A 20,776-nucleotide genomic window follows, 5' to 3' on the forward strand; every position below is an offset into this window, starting at 1 on the left:
CCGGTTCCCTTTGCTTGCTGCGCTCAATGGCCGCGAGGGCACCCGCATTAGGCTTGCTTCGCGAAGCGCGCAAATGCTTAAACCCGATGCTTTCAGCTCTGAGTCTTGCTCCGATTCCCTTGCCCCCGTTCTTCATTTGCCATGCGGCTTCCCCGCTTAATTACCATTCATCATTTGCTGTTTTTCGAAGCTTAAAACTGGGAACTGTGCAGCCGCAAGCAGAAGCTCTTGCCGCCTTTTGTGGTCGGCCGTGGATTCGCGTCTTTCCTAGGAAGACGCTGGTTCTTTTGAACTCAGCTTGCAAGGGGAAGGGCCCCACTCTGCTGCCCGTCTCCATCACTGCATCTCCTGGAGCTTTAAGAGGGGTGGGCCACCGAGGTGCCATTTTTGCCAGCCCTCTCTTGGGTGTAAACATCCTGCTTGCTTGCCTGCGGAGTTCAGCACATGCTGCTGGCGCAGTTACACCTGATGGCAAAGCAGCGAGAGCTGGCTTCAGGCACCTGGACCTTTGGCAGACCAACTCAAGTGTCTGAAAACGTGACATGAATGCTGACATCAACATCGCCCTGTGGGAATCCCTGCAAAGAGCTAATAATAATCCAGAGCATTTAACCAGAGTGCATTTTAGGCTAGCGTGCTCTTTTATTTAATACTGAAGAAATTAAACATTGGATAGTGGCTGTTGCCATGGTGCCTGCAGAATATAACCCCTCTAGCATGTGTGCTAAATCAAAACAAACACAATTAAATTACATTTCCCCCAAGATTCCGGCTGATTTCAAAATGGCAAGAAATCAAACACTTCTAAATTTCCGACTGGGCACATCCTCTTTAGGAGGTATTCAAAGTCAATACCACATGTTTCAGTCTTGTAAAGGTAACTTTTATTTGTAAGAATATGGTGCAGAGTGACTTCAATACATTGTTATGTTCTGAACAACTTGAGTTGTCTTCCTTACCCAGCAAAAGCAAAAACTTTTGGTTTAATAAGTGCAGCATTCAACTGTATGGATTTGTATTGTACACATAAATAGCTCACTGCTTTTTTTGAGCAGTTCTTCAACTGGAAGACAAACACTGTAATCTGTGTTTTCTTGGAAACAAGCCCATTGTACTCAGCGGGTCTTGCTCAGGGTAATCGTTCACAGGACTGCAGTTCAAGATGCAATTTAAATCTTATTTCCTATGAAACTTCTGAGCAAACATGCATGACTGTGCTGGAAAAATATTTTGTTCTTTTGCCTTGGGGGGGGGGAAATACAAATCTTAAATCTATTTTAAATTAGAAATGTGCTCTAACATAATCTCTTATATTGCTCTAAGGATCATTCACTTGTAGCCCAAAGTCCCCCCCCCCCCCCCCGGTTTGGTGCTGCAGATAACCCTTTGTGGATTAATTCAGTTCATGTACATCTGCCTGAGAATATGCCAGAGGTGGTTTTAGGGTAGCATGCCTGGTTTGGCCGCATTGGGTGCCACCCTGCGCCACAACAATGCCATAGAATCAAGCGCAAGTAGTGGGAGGGGGCACTGAATTTTAGCATTGCTGCTGAAATCTGAGAGCCCCAAGTCCATCGCTGAATATGCACATATGAAACACCACTTCTTTCTAACTAACACAAGAATGTATATGGTAGGGAGGAAATCCTGGAAATCAATACCGACTTGAATCTTTCATTTTTATAATTTCAGAGTCAAGAGATCTCTCTCTGGGCAGTACAGACAAAGCTAATACAAATAACATGGGAGCCAGCAGAGTCTGGAACTTTCAGCTGATGAATTCTAACCAAACATAGACAAGATAGCAAGATAGGACAAAACTCCTCTGAAAAAGAAAATGGGTGTGAGTCTAAAATAAGGCCACACTCACTAAGATTTCTTTGAACTTTCACCTAGGATTCAGAATGAAGCCAACATGTTGGGTTACCTCAATCATCTCTCAAACAGAGTTAGGATTTTTCACGCTTGCATGTTTAGCCTACCTGTCATACAAAAACTGATCAGAACCAAGCATCCACTTGTTGACAGAATGATACCAATTTATTCTCTAGCTGGTAGTCACCTCATAACTTGGGCTGAAACTCTGATCGGATAATTTCCCTGCTATTTTTACTGAAATAAGCTGAAGTACACTTTGCTTAGACACTTTCTCTTTTTTAAAAAAATACTAAATGAAAAACAAATCATGTATTTTGATAGCTAATCTAGTAGTCTCTGAATCCAGATTTTTCACAGTGCCATTTGCATAGCAATTACTTTTGAGCTCAAACTTGAAAGACTATACTTCCCCTTTTGGAGTACAAGACCACTCCATCTCTTCCAGCATTGATAACATAGCAAATTGTGCTTGAAAACTGGTACATAATTTGAGGGAGAATTTATGGCCAAGAAACCTGAATCTTCACAAAAAGTCTATTTTGTTTCCTTAAACTGTTGAGCTGCTGGCCCATTTTGTCCAGTATTTTAAATGGCAATGAGAAAGGACTCATCCATATCCCTATACATACCACAGTGGAGATTTCACAGGGTTGAAATAGCCAAGTAACCTGAGGAAGATCTCCACCTGTTTCAAAACGTTTTACGGCTGAGAAATAATTGTAGCATTTCTGGGAGGCAGGCAACTGTCATATTCCCACTTTACATATAGAAAAACAGAGGTTGCGGCAGCTGAACCAAAATTCAAGGAAAGCAGAGTGCATTTGTAAGAACACAGAAAGTTCTAATTTAATCACTTATACCAAGTCAGACCACTGGTCAGTATTATCTACACCATGGGTAGTCGACCTTCTGAACTACAGCTCCCATCATCCCTGATCATTACTCCTGCTGTCTGGGGCTGATGGGAGCTGTATTCCACAGCATCCTGGAGGACTACCCCTTTGTCTACCTTGACTGGTCTCAGATATTTTTAATATTGCCTTGAGATGCCAGGGACAAAAATGGTACCTTCTGCATACAACACTGGTCTACAATTGAGCTACTTCCCTTCCCTTCTTGGAATTATGGCCCTTCCCTTATCATTAGGAATTATTAGGAGTCCTCCTTCTCCTCAAAACCCACAACAGAATTTAATGGAAAACCAGAAGTCATAGCACTACCTCTGACTGAGAAACAGCTGGGGGGGGGGACAAACACCATTTATGACACAGAACAAGTAATATTAAATTAGCTGTACATCTTGGAAGTGAAGATCAGGCCATTGCAACCCATCCTGAGAGGCCAGCAGGTAACAAATTTGGCTTAATAAATAAAAATCCATGCTATAGCAGCAACAGTCACATGGACAGAGAAATCAGTCCATTAAGGTCTCAAGTATTTATAAAACGTGTCCACCTCATTCGTGTGATTCTACTGCCACACCCACATGAGCATGTCTAATAGTGCGGCCGTGAAGTTTATATCCATCCAGAGTCACTAATGCCACAGTGCCTGGCTGCATTTCCTCTGCTGGCACATGACAGACTATTTCATGGTCGTAGGGGTCATATTTGCCACCAATGGGGTTCATTTTCTGCAGGCCATGCTTCACAAATATGCTTTGCAGTTTGGACTCTATCAGAGATAAGCCTTCGCATATCTTCTTGAGAGTCAGAGTTGGGTCATCGTGCTCTCCACTTGTGGTACTCTCGGTGGTCTTCTCCAAGATATCTGCCACTTCTACCAGGTCTCTACAGAAACTCTGGATGCCTGTAGATTCATAGATCAGAAAGGTGAGGATGACTGTTCAAAGGGCAGACACAATGCATTAGAGTCTCAGTCCTTATAACATTCTCTGTATAAAAGAAGAATCAAGGTCCAGCAAATACTAACAGTCAAACTTTTTTTTTTTTTAAAAACCCCTGATAGATGTACTGCTGTTTTAATTAATGTTTGTGTTATTTGCTCATTGATTTTATTTGCAACATAAATCACCCTGAGATAAACATTTTGAAGGGTGGTATATAAATACCTTAAATAAACAAATAAAGCAGAGCACATGGGGTGGTAGGTACAAGCTCTGCACAATACCAGCACCCTTTTTACTCACCAAATATCTTAGCATCCTCGACAAACTTCTGCGTCCTCCGCCTAACATTTTCAGAATCTGTCAGGGCTCTTTGGTACCGTTCCTGTACACACAGTAAGAAGCAGAGTCAGACAAGAACATCTCCCAAAGCAACAGGGCAATGGGCCATCTATAATGCTGCAAGCCTGGACCAAGAGGGTTGAGCACAGCTTTGCTTGACAGACACAGCCTTCAGTTGCTGCTCTTAGATAAAACACATTGCCTGTGTGACTTCCTGCTGAAATGAATGGGCCGTATTGAAAAAGACCTAAAGATCTCCCCACCCCACTTCATTACCCTCTTCTACTGACAAACAGTGGCAAGAAATAGCTACGGCAGATGTACATGCATGCATACTTATGCAGCAGAAAGAAAATGGGAAAGCAGCATCTACTAACATAACCAATGCCTTATTTATTACATTGTTTTGCAAAATGTATATACAGCTTGACGGTAATAAAGCCTCAAAGCAGTGTACAAAAAGACAGAAACCCTAAGATTATCAGTAAAAACACAGTTAAAAGCAACTACTTAAAACATTAAAAAATAATAACAACTAAAATCAGCAGAGAACCAGATGAAACACACATATCAACACTCTACTTGTCTGGATAGGCTTGCCTAAGCATAAATGGTCTGCTGCCATTGCCCCTCCTTATGCTGAGCACAGGACAAAGTCTAATGACGGTCTCTAGACACTGTTGCTCATGCTATCCAGAAGATATGCATGTAGACTTCCCCCTTGCTTACTGAATACTGATGGACTGTGAGTGCACAAACGCATCCCATCACACTGAGCATTTAGTGGATGACAGGAAGGACAGGCACTGCTACACAGAACGGTGCTTTCCCCCTGTGTGGAAAACAACAGTTTGGAGTTGTTCCTTCTGCCTGCCCCCTCTTTAAAGAGCCCAGGCAGACAGCAGTGATGGTCACTAGAGATGTCACCAGCTGGGTATCTGCTGTTCTGGAATGTTTCAACTATTGTCCTAGCTCTATGTTTGGAAAAGTGACGGACACACAATTAAATAGCCTGGGTATAAAATGCTTAAGAGTAAATTCAGTGCACATAACAATGACGGCTGCAATGCTGTACACCAGGCCTAGTGTCAGCTCTCAGCACGGTCAGGCAAATGTTGGGGCCTGCACACCCTGGCAGGGCTCCCTGGAACTGACATCTTGCTGGTAGACCTTTGTCGTCATCCTCCCTTTTCTCTACCAGCCGGAAGGGACCCAAACAAACAGACACTTGTTCTGATCTGCTTTCACCACCAGCTAGCCTGCCTGGAGGAGGAGGCGGCTGGCAACAGTGGCAGGAGTTATGCTGCAGGGGTTGTGGGGGGAGAGTGGCAGCAGGGGATGCTATCTAATTCTACTAATCTGATCTTTTGACTACTGCATGCTGTAGATTTTGGGACTGGGTATTTAAGACATACAAAAGCTGAAACCTAAAAAATAAGTGTTAGGGCAAACAGCCAAGTTAAGGGCGATACATACTGTTAGGACACGGACTTGTTCTTCCAATTTGGTGGCTTTGAGCTCTAAACTGTTCTCGTTCAGGAGATGTCTAGGCTCATCAGGAGGGTCTTCTGGACCACAGTCATCGCCTGTGCTCCTCTGCTGTGCAGCAGTGCTGAAGGCAAAGGACAAGCCTCTGAAACAAGACAGTGACAAACAATGAGGAGAGAAGCAGGAACACTTTCAAAGGTGTCTGTTTAAAATAGTGAAGTATCAGCTAGCTCCAGCCTTGTGTTTTCCCACCATCAGGACTTGGGTGGAGGCAGCAGTGGTCCAGGTCAAGGGAACACAGGCCTCAGTCTTGTGCTAATGGGTGGGAATTTTTATTCACACCTTCTTCCAGCAGATAAAAGATTAATCTCTCTCCCAATCCTGTGAAGAAGAAAGACTGAAAAGCAACAGCCTTTTGCATGTAGGTTGGAAAACTTGATCCGGGTGTCGTTGATTAGAGGAACAACTTGCTCCCTGCCCCCCTTTTTAAAGCCGCTTCTCTGTGACATTAAATGCTGGTTGGCAAGTAAGAAGAAAATTTATATTGTGCCCATCCCTTTAGCATTTACAGCATGTGTATGATTACGATTACAGTGGGAGCTTGGTGAACCAGCCATTTGCTACACTTTGTGTTCAACAGCATGGGAACCCAGGTCAGGTTTTTTTTGCATCAGTGCTAGTTATAGCAAGAATGTTTTGCAGGACAAAGATTCTTTGAAATCACCTCATTCAGGGTGTTGGCAACATGCCACATATCATAGCCAACTGTGTACACTATTGTTCAGCTGATCTGAATGCACTCACCTGAAAAGCATCTGGGGCAGTTTTGCAGCTATGCAAGCTATTTTTTGCCTGTAAGGGAAAACTCAGAGCTGTGCTGTTGCTAATATGCAAACTGTAAAATCATAAGAGGGATCCAGCTGGGCTCTCATCAGCCCCAGCCAGCAAGGATTATGGGAGTTGGAGTAGAGTAGTGTCTGAATGGCCGCAGGTCCCACGCTTCTATTATAAACAAAACTCTACTCTTTCCTCTTTAGGTAAACAAGGCTCAGTGCTTTGCCAGCATTTTTAAAATGTTGCCAAGCTCTGAATGAATCTTGCTGCTCAGTTTCTAATGGAGAGGAACACTTTTACATTAACATTTGTTCTGTCCTGAAGCACTCAGTTTAGTAACAAAACTGAATCAGAAGATTCAGTTTTCTGCTTCCTAACGCTTGACTCTACTATCTGAAGTACATGTGAAAAGAGGACGGATGTCTACGTTTGGAGACAATACAACTGTGCTGTGTTTTGGAGTGTTAACTACAAATTCTGATTTTATACACTGGTACACAGTTGTGGGCAGCAGCATAAAATGTAGGGTTTGTGGCACAAAACAACACAAAATTTGGCATAGGTTTTGAGGGAATACCAGGTTTGGGGGTTTATAGTGAATGCTATAGTGAAAGCATAAGCTGCCATTGTTAAACTGTTTGCAGGGATTCCAGGGAGCAGAGAGGGATCTGTATTAGCACACCTGAAAGGTAGGTATCTAATGGTCCTATTGCCTGTTTGCTTGGATGATCTACTTCACACCCAAAGGGAGTGGGGGCTGTGTTCCAACCACCAACACAGAAGTGATACATGGAGCTGGATTTGGACAGGGGGGAAAGGAAGTTTCGCTTCTTGTTGAAATGCTGGGTTGCACAGCGAGTGTGTGACTCTGCTACTTGAAATAAATAAACTCCAAACCCAAAGGCAAAGTTCTATTAATTTTTTTTGGTAAAGAGATGGGTAATGTCTTTGCCTTTGAAAAGTGACACACACATTAGGGGATCAAAAGGACCTACCTAGACAGCAGAATTGCAGCATTTGAGGGGCATATGTTCCCTGAGTGACATTTTGTCCTCTTAGCTGTGGGTGTACACAAACATTGCATAAGGAAGGAAGGAAACAGCTTCTGAAAGCACTTGCCTGAATGACAACAGATTTAGGAATGATGAACTATTCTCTTCAACTAGACAGTCTGGGTTCTGTTAACAAATCTGTCATTAAGAAGGCCAAAACTCAGTGGACATACCATTCGAATCAAAACCTTCCTTCGTCTTGCAGCCATAATCACTTCCAAGCTAGACTAGTTCTGTACCATCCTCTGCATTGGGCTGCCCATTAAGTCAGTCCAGAAGTAAGGTGACATCAGATGACATTACACGGACCCTTTACTAGCTCCAATGGTAAGCAATTTGCTCCTGGAGTCGGGCAGGTTAGCAGCAAGGTCAGGGCTGTGTCGGTGCAGCAGGAAGTGAGCTGCTTTGGCTCCACTGTAAGTGGCAGTGGCAGCACTGTTAGACATAATCACCAAGCTGGCTGTTCCTGCTTCCCCCTATAAAGATCTCTTCAAGAACTCTACTCCACTTTATAAGCCTTTTTGGGGGGTCCCTCACTACTGGTTGTACAACAGATGAATGAGGCCTGCCCAGAAACATCATCAGTATTTAGAATGGCCCCCCAAGGGAAGAGCACTGCCTGCTTTTCGGCAAACAGTGAAGAAGACCATTTTATTCTAACATGCTTTCTCAACATTGTGCTATTAGTTAGGATGAAAGTCTGCTGCTACTGTTTCAAAAAGACCAGATCAACATTATTAGTGGGTTAGAGGGTTTTTAAAATACTGTTCATTTGCATTTCAGTGATGCTTGATAAATTCTCTTTGTTGTAACCTGCCTCACCGAACACTCCCATAGAAAGAATGGTGCAACAGGGAGATAAAAACACCACACAGGAAACTATAAAATTGTACTGAGAACCAAGTTACTAACAAAATCAGATGCACTGATGACACAGCTGATGACAGTATTTGAACAGGACACAGATCTCTCACATGCTGGTTATTCATCCCTGGAGGTACTGCTCTACAAAGTTCTGCACAAACTACAAAGTTTAGCTATGGAATTTACTATGAGATCACTTCCTTAGATGGTGTGTGTGTGTACATGTTTTGAGCTATGAATAGCTAACAAACCAAGCATCAACTATAGATATGAAATCCTCATGCTATTCGGATTGCTTCTTATTCTTGAGTCAGTGAAGTCCAGCTTCTTCCGCCCACTCCACGCCCCCTTATCCCCACTGCAAACTATGACCTTGTTTGAAAATGTCTAACCCATGTCTTCATCCAAGGGATTCCAAGGCAACATACATAGACATTCCAAACTTCTACACAATATTAAAACAAACAATAAAAATCAAAGCGTTAATAAAATATTCAAAATGCAGGTACCAGTCTGCCAATATAATTGCCAGAGAAGCCAAACTCCAGGACCTTTAAAAGAGGACTGCAAGGCAAACCAGCCAGTCAAAAGGAAAGTCTGATGATTTTTTTCTTGTGGCATCCTGGAAATATCTAGTCTAGTGGTTCCCAAACCTTTACCCCCATAGATCACTTGAAAATTGCTGAGGGGCTTGGAGGCCCACTTTACAATTCCTCCGCCTGTTATAGCAATTGTAATGTGCTAGGTGCTGTACGACTTCTTACTGTATTTTCACAGACAAGCTGCAGACCACCTGAATGAAGTGGTTTGCAAGTCACAGTTTGGGAACCCCTGGCATCTCCTGTTTGAAACAGGACGCTGAACTAAATTGACCTTTGGCCCGACCCCACAGGGCTTTCTTATCATCTCAGTAACTGAGAGTATCTCAGTATCTCTCTTATCGGCTGCACAGAAAGGAAACTCCACCAGGATGCCTTCATTCTCCCTTCACTGGAGGAGAAAAAAGAGAGACACAGAGAAAAAGGCACAAAATTGGGTGCAATCCTCAGAGACGCACTGATCTAAAAATACTACATAAAAAGCACCACAAGAGCCCATTTTGAGCGCCTGGGTGCTGTGGCACCTTCTGAGTGCTAACACATCTCCAGGCGAGAGAAAAACACCTCTAGGGAGGGAATCTGGGAGAGACCTCGCAAATTCCCAAGAGCTGCATGAAGGGGGTGGCAAAAAGAGGAGAGGATCTAAAGCCGTGGTTCCCAACGTGGGGCCCACATCCCGCAGAGGGGCACTTTGATTTTTAAGGGGGGAAATTCGAGAATGAGTTGTTAACAGTTAATGGCCTTTTAGGCTTCCTCCACGTAAATAGGAGTTCACTTTTTGAACAATAAGGATTATATGTCACAAGGGGAGTGGCATCAGGATTTTAGAGATGCTTAGGTGGGGCATGGCCAAAAAAAGGTTGGGAACCATCTAAAGCAAAATGCAGCAGAACCTCCCCAGCCCCGCCAAAAAAGAGCGCCGCCCCGAGAAAACTACACGGCAGCGGCGGTTACACACAGGTAGGTCCCCCGCTATAGATCTTTGGGGGGTGGGTGCCTTAATATATCCCCCCCCAAAGACGAGGTGCAAGTGGGGGAAGAGCCAGAAAAAGGAGGGGATCCAATCCTCGGCGGCCTGCGCAGGGGCTCGCCATTGCCCGCCACCCACGGGGGAAAGAGGGCGACGGCTCGACTGAGGAAGGAGGAGGATTGGAAAGGAGCCCATTTCAGCCAGCCCCCCACCCGCCCCCCGTACCTGTCGTAGCGCAAGTGATGGTGGCTAAACTGGAGCAGGGGGCTGAAGCAGCGCCCCGCCGCCCGCGCCGACCTGCCTGCTGCTGCCATAGCTGCCCCGCCGACGGACGAAGCGTGGCCAACACTGGACCGCCAGGCGCCGACGGTGGGAGGAGGCGAGGGCGGCGACTACAACTCCCGTCAGGCACTGCGGCCTCCCACTCCCGCCCGCCCGCCCTCCTTGCAGCCAAAAAGGGCCCCGCCTTTCAGAATCAAAGAATCATACAGTTGGGAGGGATCCCGAGGATCATCTAGCCCAGCCCTCTGCCTTGCAGGAATCTTGCCCACGGAACCAGTGAGCGAGAGGAGTTGCCGGGGTCACGCCTGTATAAGAAGGGCGCTTGGCTGTTGCATCTCCACGCGCAAGGCGCCTTCTCTGCTGTAACAAGCCGTTTGGCATCTCCCAGCCTGGAGATTTATTTATTTCTGTTTCTGTGTATCCAGTGAGCTACCAGAAAAACCTGGATCCCCTCAGTATCGGCTGAAAGCACTTCATACTCTGTCAACATTGTTTCAAATCTAGTTGAGCTTCTTCCAATTCTCCAGGCTGCAATTCTTTATATTGTATATTTTTTAAAACTTTTATTTGCAAATTAGCAAAATAATTTACTTAACCAAATTTATATGCTGCTTAGACCTTCTTAAACTTTTTTTTTTTTTAAAGAAGCACTGGCAGCTGACATTAATATGACTTTTCTGTTACTCTTCACTCAGATGTGTAGATTAATCTAGGCTGTTCAAATGGGAATTGAAACAAGAGTGATATAGAAAGGGCTGCAAGATCTTCACAGACCACTGAGTAGTAGATGGTGGGTCTTTGTCCTTCCAATCTTGAAGCATAAGTCTCTCAAACATCATGAGGGCTTGCAGAATTTGTCCTCAGTCCCCCACACCATGTAAGTATCAAGGATTTATCCAAGGCAAGGTTAATATGACCAATAATTTCGGACCAGAAAGAAAGCATCATTCACAAATGCCCACATCATATGCCTCACAGAAGTGTTTTCTGCGTTACATCAGCAACATTTATCTGAATTAGCCAGTTCCTTCCTATAAAGGCTCTGTGGAGTCCAATATAGTGGGGGCGGGGGGGGGGGGATTGTTTACTCAGTCTAAATTTAAAATCTAAAGAAAGACTATATATAATCACTAAAGCAACTTTTCATTGATTGAGCTGACGAGAACACACTTGATTATTCCATTCATCTTTAAGATCCTGGACATTCACTTTATAACATGAAAGATCCGTTTATTTCCTCCAGCACTATAGGAGATGCAGAGTCACTCAGAGCTAATGATCCAAAATAGACTCTAAAACTGCTGTAGTTGACAATGCAATACTGCCATTTAACACTACCAATATTTAGACTACAAAATTGAAAACAGCAAAAATCCTCCATCTGGTCTTGTTAAGTGATCTAATGTGTAGATCACACTAGAACCCACTTCTTCCATAAGAAGACTGCCTCTCCGTTTTCAAATCTTTATGACCCCATAATGTTACCTTGACTATATGGATCAAAATGTAACTGAGAGGACATTATATGAGAACTCTTGCTAGCCACTGTAATTACAGATGGACATGGTCCTTTCTTGAGATTCTGGAACTGGGATAAAGCCTTATTGAATGCAGGGAGACATCTATATATACATGCATGAAATCATGCTGTTGAACTCAAATACAGAAGTAACCTGTTTTTTTCTAATATATTAGATAACATTTGAACTCACAAAAATGTTACTACTAAGATTTAGGTAACATTTAACAGGTCAACATTCAGCAGCTTAAATCTATTACTAACAAGAATCACATGCAGTATACCTGTGAAACTCCAGATAAGCAGTCAGAAGAGATTTTTGGAGTTATTTGAACAAGAAGAAAAGGCAACTAAGGCTATGTACACATTAACAACCCAAAACACAGCAAGGTAGTTTCCACTTGCTGCCTTTCAAGTTGCATTGTTATGTTGTGAGATGTCTTCACGTGATGGGCACTGCCCAATTTGTTTTCCTGTGCATGCAATTCCCCCCCCAAAAAACTCCTTTTCAGTGAAGCTGTCATCGGTGCATGTGCGATGGCTGTCTCCCATGGCTCATGTTTCAAAATCAGAGAGAAGCTGGCTTGAGGGAAAGCACACCAAAAAGCATTACTTTTCAAGAAACTACAGTGGGACCTCAGGTTACAAACACTTCAGGTTACAAACTCTGCTAACCCGGAAGTAGTACCTTGGGTTGACAACTTTGCCCCAGGACAAGAACGGAAATTGCGCACCGGTGGCGTGGCAGCAGCGGGAGGCCCCATTAGTGAAAGCACACCTCAGATTAAGAATGGTTTCGGGTTAAGAACAGACCTCCGGAACGAATTAAGTTCGTAACCCGAGGTAGCACTGTACAGGATACAGGTGGCTAATGTGGCAAATGGCAGGTATACTCTGCTTCCAACACCAGCAATGGGAGAGCATGGGAGCCTGGAAAAAAATGCAATGTGTACACAGCTTACATTGCAATCTTTAGGACTTCTGTCCTGATTTAGTCACTTTCCTACTCTTTCCTCACCCCTCTCATTTACCCCCCACATGACCTAATCCAGTTTCAATCTGCAATCTCCTCCTACACACCATCTTAAAGTGTCTACAACATCAAGCCGATCCCCTCGCCCTGCCCTGCTTCTGTCTTTTTAGGTATCCAAAGTAATAATAATAATTAATAATAATAATAATAATTTTTATTTATACCCCGCCCTCCCCAGCCAAGGCCGGGCTCAGAGCGGCTTACAAGCAATAATAAAAACAAATTGAATGATTACAACTTAAAACAAAATTAAAATACAACATTAAAATAATGAAACATTAAAATATTAAAATGTAGCCTCATCGCAGGAGGAGAAGGAAAAGAAAAAAAGAAAGGGAGGGAATCAAATTGGCTCCAAGCCAAAGGCCAGGCGGAACAACTCTGTCTTGTAAGCCCAGCGGAAAGAAATCAGATCCTGCAGGGCCCTGGTCTCATGAGGCAGAGCATTCCACCAGGCCGGAGCCAGAGTTGAAAAGGCCCTGGCTCTGGTTGAAGCTAATCTAACTGCCTTAGGGCCCGGGACCACTAGGGTGTTGCTATTTATGGACCTTGATGCTCTCCATGTGGCGTACCGGGAGAGGCGGTCCCGTAGGTACGAGGGTCCTAGGCCGTGAAAGGCTTTAAAGGTCAAAAGCAGTACCTTAAATCTGACCTGTACTCCACCAGGAGCCAGTGCAGCTTGAAAAGCACTGGGTGAATATGCTCCCATGGCAGAGACCCCGTGAGGAGCCTCGCTGCAGCATTCTGCACCCGCTGGAGTTTCTGGGACAGCTTCAAGGACAGCCCCGCGTAGAACGAATTACAGTAGTCAAGCCTGGAGGTGACCGTCGCATGCATCACTGTGGCCAGGTCGGGGCGGGAAAGGTAAGGGTAAGTAATGAGGACTTTGGGAGAACTGGAATGCTTGCTCACTATTTTGTAACATTTTGGGTGGCCCTAACTTTACAGAATTGCCTTTAGACAGCTTGGGAGTCAAATAACTCCATACCCTCCAGCATTTTCCCAATGAAAATAGGGACATCCTAAGGAAAAGTGGGACATTCTGGGATCAAATCAGAAACCGGGGTGCCTTCTCTAAATTAGGGACATCCCTGGAAAATAGGGACCCTTGGAGGGTCTGGCATTATACCTGGTTCCTTGCTCTGTTGAAATCAATATGCTTATGATTAAGGGTTAGGCTTCCCATACAGATGGTATAGTTTCTACTTTGTCTATTCTAGTTACAGATAGTATCATCCCCCTGTAAACCAGAAAAAGTCATGATTCTGTCTTAAGCTTGCGCCATATTGGAAGCATCAAGCTGGAGCCAAAGTTGTTGTGAAGTATTACAGCCACTCTCCTACCAAAACCTAGGAGATAATGCATGCATATACATTTCTACGTGAACCATAAGTAACACACATGTTGCTGCAACTTCTATGTTTACAACCCAAAACTGCCTTAAAATTTAGAAGAAAAAACGAACACATACAGCTCTGTACAAAGATCATATTTTATTGGGGGGGGGGGACAGCAGAGGGAGGGGATCCAGATCTTAAAGTGCAGACAAATCTTAAATAGTAAAAATGTATGCCACAATAAGCACCCACAAAGAGATAAGCATCCTACCCACCTCCCCCTATAAAAGAAAAGTAGGTCATTACAGCTTCTGGTCTGTTGGAATGACACAGCAAAGAGGATCACTGCATTTGCTGTAGGGTTCACCTTGGGGCCTCTTCTGAAGGTCTCAAGTTTTAGATTTTGTATTCCATGAATGAAGCAGGCCTGAAACTGGCCAGAGACCTTATACACATGAAGGCAGCTGGGCTCCCCACACTGCGGAAACAAGACCCACCCAAAACACTCTCCCACCCATCCCACCCGTGATCGGAGAGAAAGATTTTTAGAAATGGCAGCATAATGTCTGTTATGTAGTGAATGCACATACTGTCTTCTAGTGGCTGACTCACAGAAAGGGAAAAGTCTTCAGCCACTGTTCTGCTGACCAGAGACAGCACCCTTAAAAAAATAAAATAGCCCTGCAACGGGGAATTGTTATTTTTTTTTTTTGCAGAATTTCTCTAGCCACATCAGTCCATTTATTCACTCCCCTTTCTCACTTGCAAGTGCAAGTCTAGCTTTGCTGTGCAGCAAAGGCGGGGGGGGGGGGAGTGGGTAAATGGATTTGTTACAACACTTGGGCACTTTTAGAGTCTGTCCGGGGGTGGGTGTGATATTACTCCTTGCCCTCCCGAAGCTATTGATCTTATCCAACACATTTTAAAATCTTAAATGGCAGCCTGAGAGAGACTACAGAAGATGACAGGAGTGCTCTGGCACAGGTCAATATGAAAAGCCCTGAGATTTAAATTAAACCACCACGTGGACAATGTCTTCTCCCTGTTGGGCCCTTGCCTCTGGGCCTAAGTCAACAGTAGTTGCCTTGATCTGGTTTGGCAGAGAGCAGGACAGGGAAGCAGGCTGACAGTGTCAAGGGCTGCAAAGAGCATCTTTCGACAGAATCAATTGCAAGGCACTTCTGTGTGTCATGCCTCGTTTCCTTGTGGTGAGGAACGCTCACCTGGTTTCCAACACAAGAGAGGAGCTGCAGCAAGAAAGGTGAAGAAGTGACTTGCCCAAGGTCTTTGGCTGACTTGAATGAGGATCTCCGAACCATATCATCATCATCTCTCCCCACCAGACCAAAGTATCTACGTTCCAATTTTTAATGGCTCTTCGTTAATTTCATTAATCAAGAGCAAAATCTAGACAGCTGGCATGCCAGATCTATTTGAGGTGCTCCTCACAGGCCACTCAAAGAGGAGAATTCTGAGGACACACTTAAAAAACCCAACATCCTTGAAAGGATTTCCCTTACCCACCCTGCTTCCCCAACTCCCCCTTCCCTCCCCTTTCACCCACTTCAGTTTTGCTTGGTAATCCTTCATTTGCGGGAGGGTGGGTGCTCTCCCTGCTGAAGAACCAAGTCCCCCAGCATCCTTCTGCAGTTTCCTTGAGGGATGAGAGGCTCTTGCACTGCTCTAGCCTTTCCCAAATGTGTCCCAATGCTTGAGAGGGGTTCTTCCCGGAGATGGAGGCCCAGTGACCCTTTTATGATTTCTTCATTTCCCATTCCTAGAAAGAGGGAGAAATAGCAGAGCTGATGAGTCCTGGGTTGCAAAGGCGATATGAAGGCTAGAAAGAGACTGCTGAGCCCTGGTTCCAAAGTGGGGTTCTGGAGGTTTGGGGCCCAGTTCCAATGAGTCTTGTGGTTTGCCATTAATTGCAGGATTTTACTTTTACAAATAGCTGGAGCAGACCAGGAGAGGGGAAGATCTGGATCAGGACTGCAGCAGGGTTAGGATTCCCCCCACCAAGGCCCCCATCCAGATCAGGCCTTTGTGCTGGGAAATTGTGAAAGGAAGATTCTACGCTTAAGGGCAACAACACCCAACTACAGTTTACACTCTGTAGTACACACTAACATATGATATATATGTTACACCACCCTCATCAAAGAATTTAGCTTCCACTAGGATCAGCCTGGGGGCGACATCCCCTTCTGGGCAGCCTTCTGGGGTCCGTATGCTGGTGGTGGGCCGGGCCAGAGACAAAAATGGACAGAGCAGTGCATGTGAATTTTACCTCTGTACAGTAAATTGCTTTGTTTATACACATGTTCAAACATGCCTCTTCACCTTCCAGAGGCATTATCAGAGTTTGGAGACACATCCCAGCCAGGGAAAAACACCCAAGATCGATGAGGAGCAAGGCTTATGAGAGGTGTAGCCTGTGCAAAGCAGGTGTGGCCTGGGAAGGGTCTCAAGGGCCAGATAAAGTGGGCTGCATTTGGCCCCCAGGCCTGATGTTCCCTACCCCTGTGTGAGTCCTGAAGATTTTGGGAGAGGCAATGAGGAGGGAATATAATGCTGGCGCCCAGCTAGGGGAGCAGAGCAGAGCCTGCTGTACCTTGGCCTTCTGCAGCACATTCCCCTTGTGGGCAGGAAGGAGGGAGGGGCTTCGCTTCCTCATTTCCGCTGCGCAGTTAACCGGGACCAGGTGCTCAGGGGGGCTTCCACTTGACTGGGGCGCAGGCTCCTGCAAGGAAATGTAACAAGAAACTGAGAAGTTGTTCAGAGATTCAAGCAGGGGGAGATACTAGAGAAACCAGGTTGCTATCGCTAAAATGTATTTTGGGTGGCATTAATGGTCTCTGTGAAAGAGAAAACAGGGGTGGAAAGCTTAATAGGATGGGTTGCCTTCTCTCACACCAATCTACCTGTCGATGAAGACAATCTTTAGAGGCCCTTGTGGAGCTGGCCCCTTTCTTCTGAGGTTCGGTGGAAAGCAAGCAAGGAAGAGGAGGCACTTTTCAGCTGTTGGATTTCTTTTTACACAAGACTTTCTGTAAAACAGGACTAGCCGTCATGGTGCCCCCTCCAGATGTTGTTGGACTGCAAGTCCCATCATCTGTAACCCTCGTCCATGCTGGCTAGAACTGATTTGCAGTCCAGTATCATCATGAAAACACCACACTGGCTACCCCTGCTGCAAACGGATTGCCCTTTGCTCTGCTGCTCCACTTGTTTCCCCATTGTTTATTATCATTCTAGGAGTCATCTTAGGAGGAGTGGCAAATGCATTAAATAAGTACGCTTTGTATCCCCTTTCTCTGGGGCTGGGAGCAAGGCTGAGGGGGCTGGACTAGATGACCCTCAGGATCCCTTCCAACTCTACAATTCTATGATCCCCTGGGCACCCCCATCAAGGTTAGGTTCTGCAGTTACTGAGAAGGGCAGGGCAAGCTCCTTTGCATTAAGAGGATCCTTGGTTCAATCCCTAGCATCTCCAAGTAAGACAGGGAGACATCCCTTTCTGAAACCCCGGACAGCCCCTGATAGTCAGAGTAGACCAGGCTTCCTCAGCCTCAGCCCTCCAGATGTTTATGGCCTACAACTCCCATGATCCCTAGCTAGCTGGACCAGTGGTCAGGGATGATGGGAATTGTAGTCTCAAAGCATATGGAGGGCCGAGGTTGAGGAAGCGTGGTGTAGGCAATACATAACTAGGCAGACTGGTGGTCTGACTCAGCAGGTCAGATTCCTGTGTTCCAATAATCCTGGCTCCCTGGGCTTCTGTGTGCGCCCATTTTTGTTCTTCGCTTATGTGGGAAACTATCATCAACTGAAGCAGCCCTAACCGTCCAAGGCGGAAAGAGGAAGCAGCTGTCTCCTCCTCACCTTGTTTTCAGCTTTGCTGGTCACAGTCAGCCCCAGAGCCGGCCCTCCTGCCAGAGACTGCTTCAGCCTGTCTTTCACCTCCGTGAGCTTGAGCTCAAGGTCCACGCGCCTGGCCTCGTTGGCTTTGCACTGATCCTCCAGGGCCGCAACACGATGCTCCAGCTCTTTAAGGTCTTTCCCTGTTTAACAGATACATGGGAGCAAGGTCAGCTTGTGGCTCCAGGCTTGGAGAAGGGGACACATGCCAGGGAGCTTAGAGAAAGTGGGAGGGTGGGCAAAGGCAAAGGGAATTTCGCTCCTGCCCAATCCCACCGCCGAGGAGACATGTGGGAAACAGGAACTGGGTCAATGTTCTCAGCAGCTGACGCCTCTTTCTTAACACGTCCATGAGAGGCAAGGCAGCTCACGTTCTTCACATTATCTGCAACGCATTAAAAGCAATAAGGACGAAAAGACCTGGATTCTGCCAGCTTCCAGGCAATTAGCTGTGCAATTTCCATTAAAAGAATTGCCATTCTTCCAGTAGATGGCGCGCCTGGGCTTTCCTCTGCGGAAGGAGCCTGCAACTGTTTCTGTGGCTAATCTGAAGCTATTGCTAAGCTGCCAGTGCTGAGCAGAAATAAATGTGTTTTAAGTACCCGATATTAGGGATATATCCAGTGCAGGACATGTCAGGGCTGAGAAGTAAGATGCAAAACTACACAGCAGGTTTGATGTTGCTATTGAGGCAAATATTTTGCAACAAATGCCTCCTACGTTGGCCTTCTTTATCAGCGGCCATCCTCTTTCATCAGGAATAATAGAGATCTCCTTTTGTTCTTAACTGCAAGGAGTTCTAGGATAAAGGGGAAGGTGCTTTAGCCAAGGCCACTGTGGGCTCAGCGTTCTACTGGCCCAGCACATTTTGCAGTCTGAGGAGGAGGAGGAGGACAAGAGGGTGCCTCCCCACCCGCAAATTCAATGAACAGAAGTTGGCAAAAATTTCAAATATCAACAAAGTGGAAGCGTACAAAATTAAACATTATTTTCCATCTTTGGGTTTCATTCATTTCAAAAAATAAAATTTTATTTTACAGTTTATTGTTGTTTATATTTTTAATTAGATATATATGGAGGCACTAAAATATTTTAAGGACTTAATCCAGCCCAGTATACTGGATTGTATGCGGGAGGTAAATGCAGCTCAGGAGAGAGATTTCTGTGCAAAATGGCCAGGGGTGAGGCATGTGGCAGCGGGAGAATTTCTTCTCCAGCAGGGGCTTATACCTGAGCTTCCCTTCATAGCCTCTCGGAGCTCCCGCTTTTCCTTCCGCAGGCCCATCAGTTCATTCCGGATAGAAGCTTTCTCTTTCTCCAGTTTGTCCTTCTCAGTCAGGAACCTCCTGGCGTCTTCCTCAGCACGGTTCTTGCCGTACTTGTAGTTATTGGCATCTGCAAGGGGAGGGGGATGAGTTAAGAGACACGGCCCTCTGTTAGGCACCTGAGCTGAGAGGGTTTTTTGTTTAGCTCTGCCTTGACAGCAGATAATTTTAAATGCAGGCTCAGGGCTGAACAAGCTCAAAGATGCACAACACCAGACTGTAGTCTGAAATGAAACTGAACCAACAGTCAAGAACCAAGACACCTGCTTTCCCAACACAGCCTCTGCAGTGCTGCCCAGAAATTGCTGATTATTAATATTGCTGGCACAGGAGAAGTGGCTTATGGGAGCACAAGCGCACATCCAATTATGAACTGGAGCTGCTAAGACTTCCAGTAAAGCTTGGCATTCTTGTAAAATTGATTTAAACTGTACTGATACAGTTACAATTTATAGCCACTGGAGAACTGCCTGTGCAACACAAAATAATTAAGTGGAACATGGTGTTCTTGTAGCTCAAACTTCAGAGGGAGCTAATAATAATAATAATAATAATAATAATTTGTTCCCTGCCCATCTGATTGCCGCAGCCACTATTGGTGTCTTCCAACAGAATACACAAAAATACAACAGAACACCACACATCAAAAGCTTCCCCAGATGTCTATGGGGGGGGGGTCATATAATTATTTATCCCTTTGACACCTTGAAAGACCTTTTCTTAGTTCCTTCCCTTCGGAGTATCAGAATTCGCTTCAAAAAGTCAATTTGACAGCAGTAAAATCATTTTTATTTTATCATGACAAAATAATGGTACAGACAAGGCAAAGTTCATTGCCTGCCCTCTCTATGCTTGCCAGCCCTTTTTATACATTTGCAGAATAATACCACCTGATTTCTGGGAAATCGTGATTTTAGCAACTTCCTATGTCCTTATATGGGCTTGACCTTATATGGGCTTGCTTGCCCCCTTCTCCCCTGCAATGGCCTCACACCAGCCTCTCCACGCCACGGCAATATGCGTTCCTGAGTCTGCTTATCTCTTTACAACCTTGAATAAGAAATATTTCAATCTGTTCCATCAATGCCAACCTTGTTCTCCCGATGGACCTCGACACGTGTTCACATGTAAAAAATGTGATTTGCACTAATAGCAATAAGATGGGGCTTTGTTTCTTGTGCCCCCTGTCTGGGGTACAATAATCCATTCAGCTTTGTTCTTATCTTTTTACCCGCCTAAGCCAGTCATTCTGAGAGAGGAGAAAATTGCTCAAACGGTTTTTGGGATCATATAGAGAACAATATTCTAATGGCCCCTTCAATCTGATGATAGGACATTCCACATGGCAAGTGCCACTACCGAGAAGGCCCTCTGCCTGATTCTTTATAACCTCACTTTTCATACAGAAATCCAAGATGGATTCAGCTCAACGTTCCTGGAGCATCATAGGAGATTCTAAAAAGAAACTTGGGGTTCTCTACCAAGGTCA

The 20,776-nt window shown here is 45.1% G+C and overlaps 2 protein-coding genes and 1 long non-coding RNA gene across 4 annotated transcripts in view; all 3 read right to left on the reverse strand.

Annotated features, from left to right (window-relative positions):
• Positions 1 to 861: 861 nt before the first annotated feature.
• Positions 862 to 2,560, reverse strand: LOC308471525. Its single transcript, XR_013982993.1, has 2 exons — positions 2,508 to 2,560; positions 862 to 1,242 (listed from the first exon to the last, which is right to left on the reverse strand). It is a non-coding gene; the product is annotated as an uncharacterized lncRNA (long non-coding RNA).
• A 12-nt stretch (positions 2,561 to 2,572) lies between these two features.
• Positions 2,573 to 10,256, reverse strand: GRPEL2 (GrpE like 2, mitochondrial). The gene is made up of 4 exons (XM_080995557.1): positions 10,099 to 10,256; positions 5,543 to 5,699; positions 4,028 to 4,109; positions 2,573 to 3,687 (listed from the first exon to the last, which is right to left on the reverse strand). Exons 1-4 carry the CDS (start codon positions 10,185 to 10,187, stop codon positions 3,335 to 3,337), a joined length of 681 nt encoding a protein of 226 aa, XP_080851683.1. The 5' UTR covers positions 10,188 to 10,256; the 3' UTR covers positions 2,573 to 3,334.
• A 3,925-nt stretch (positions 10,257 to 14,181) lies between these two features.
• The window catches only part of AFAP1L1 (actin filament associated protein 1 like 1), a 70,039-nt gene continuing 63,444 nt past the window's right edge, over positions 14,182 to 20,776 (reverse strand). For both annotated transcript variants that reach the window (XM_080996050.1, XM_080996051.1), the window contains 4 exons: positions 19,193 to 19,357; positions 17,927 to 18,105; positions 16,656 to 16,784; positions 14,182 to 15,821 (listed from right to left, as the gene is read on the reverse strand). In XM_080996050.1, the coding sequence (XP_080852176.1) occupies positions 15,798 to 15,821; positions 16,656 to 16,784; positions 17,927 to 18,105; positions 19,193 to 19,357 (497 nt within the window). In that variant the 3' untranslated portion in view covers positions 14,182 to 15,797. The remainder of the gene's footprint in view (positions 15,822 to 16,655; positions 16,785 to 17,926; positions 18,106 to 19,192; positions 19,358 to 20,776) is intronic.

The sequence above is a fragment of the Podarcis pityusensis genome (assembly GCF_964106645.2).
Source record: "Podarcis pityusensis genome assembly, chromosome: 2".
NCBI lineage: Eukaryota > Metazoa > Chordata > Lepidosauria > Squamata > Lacertidae > Podarcis > Podarcis pityusensis.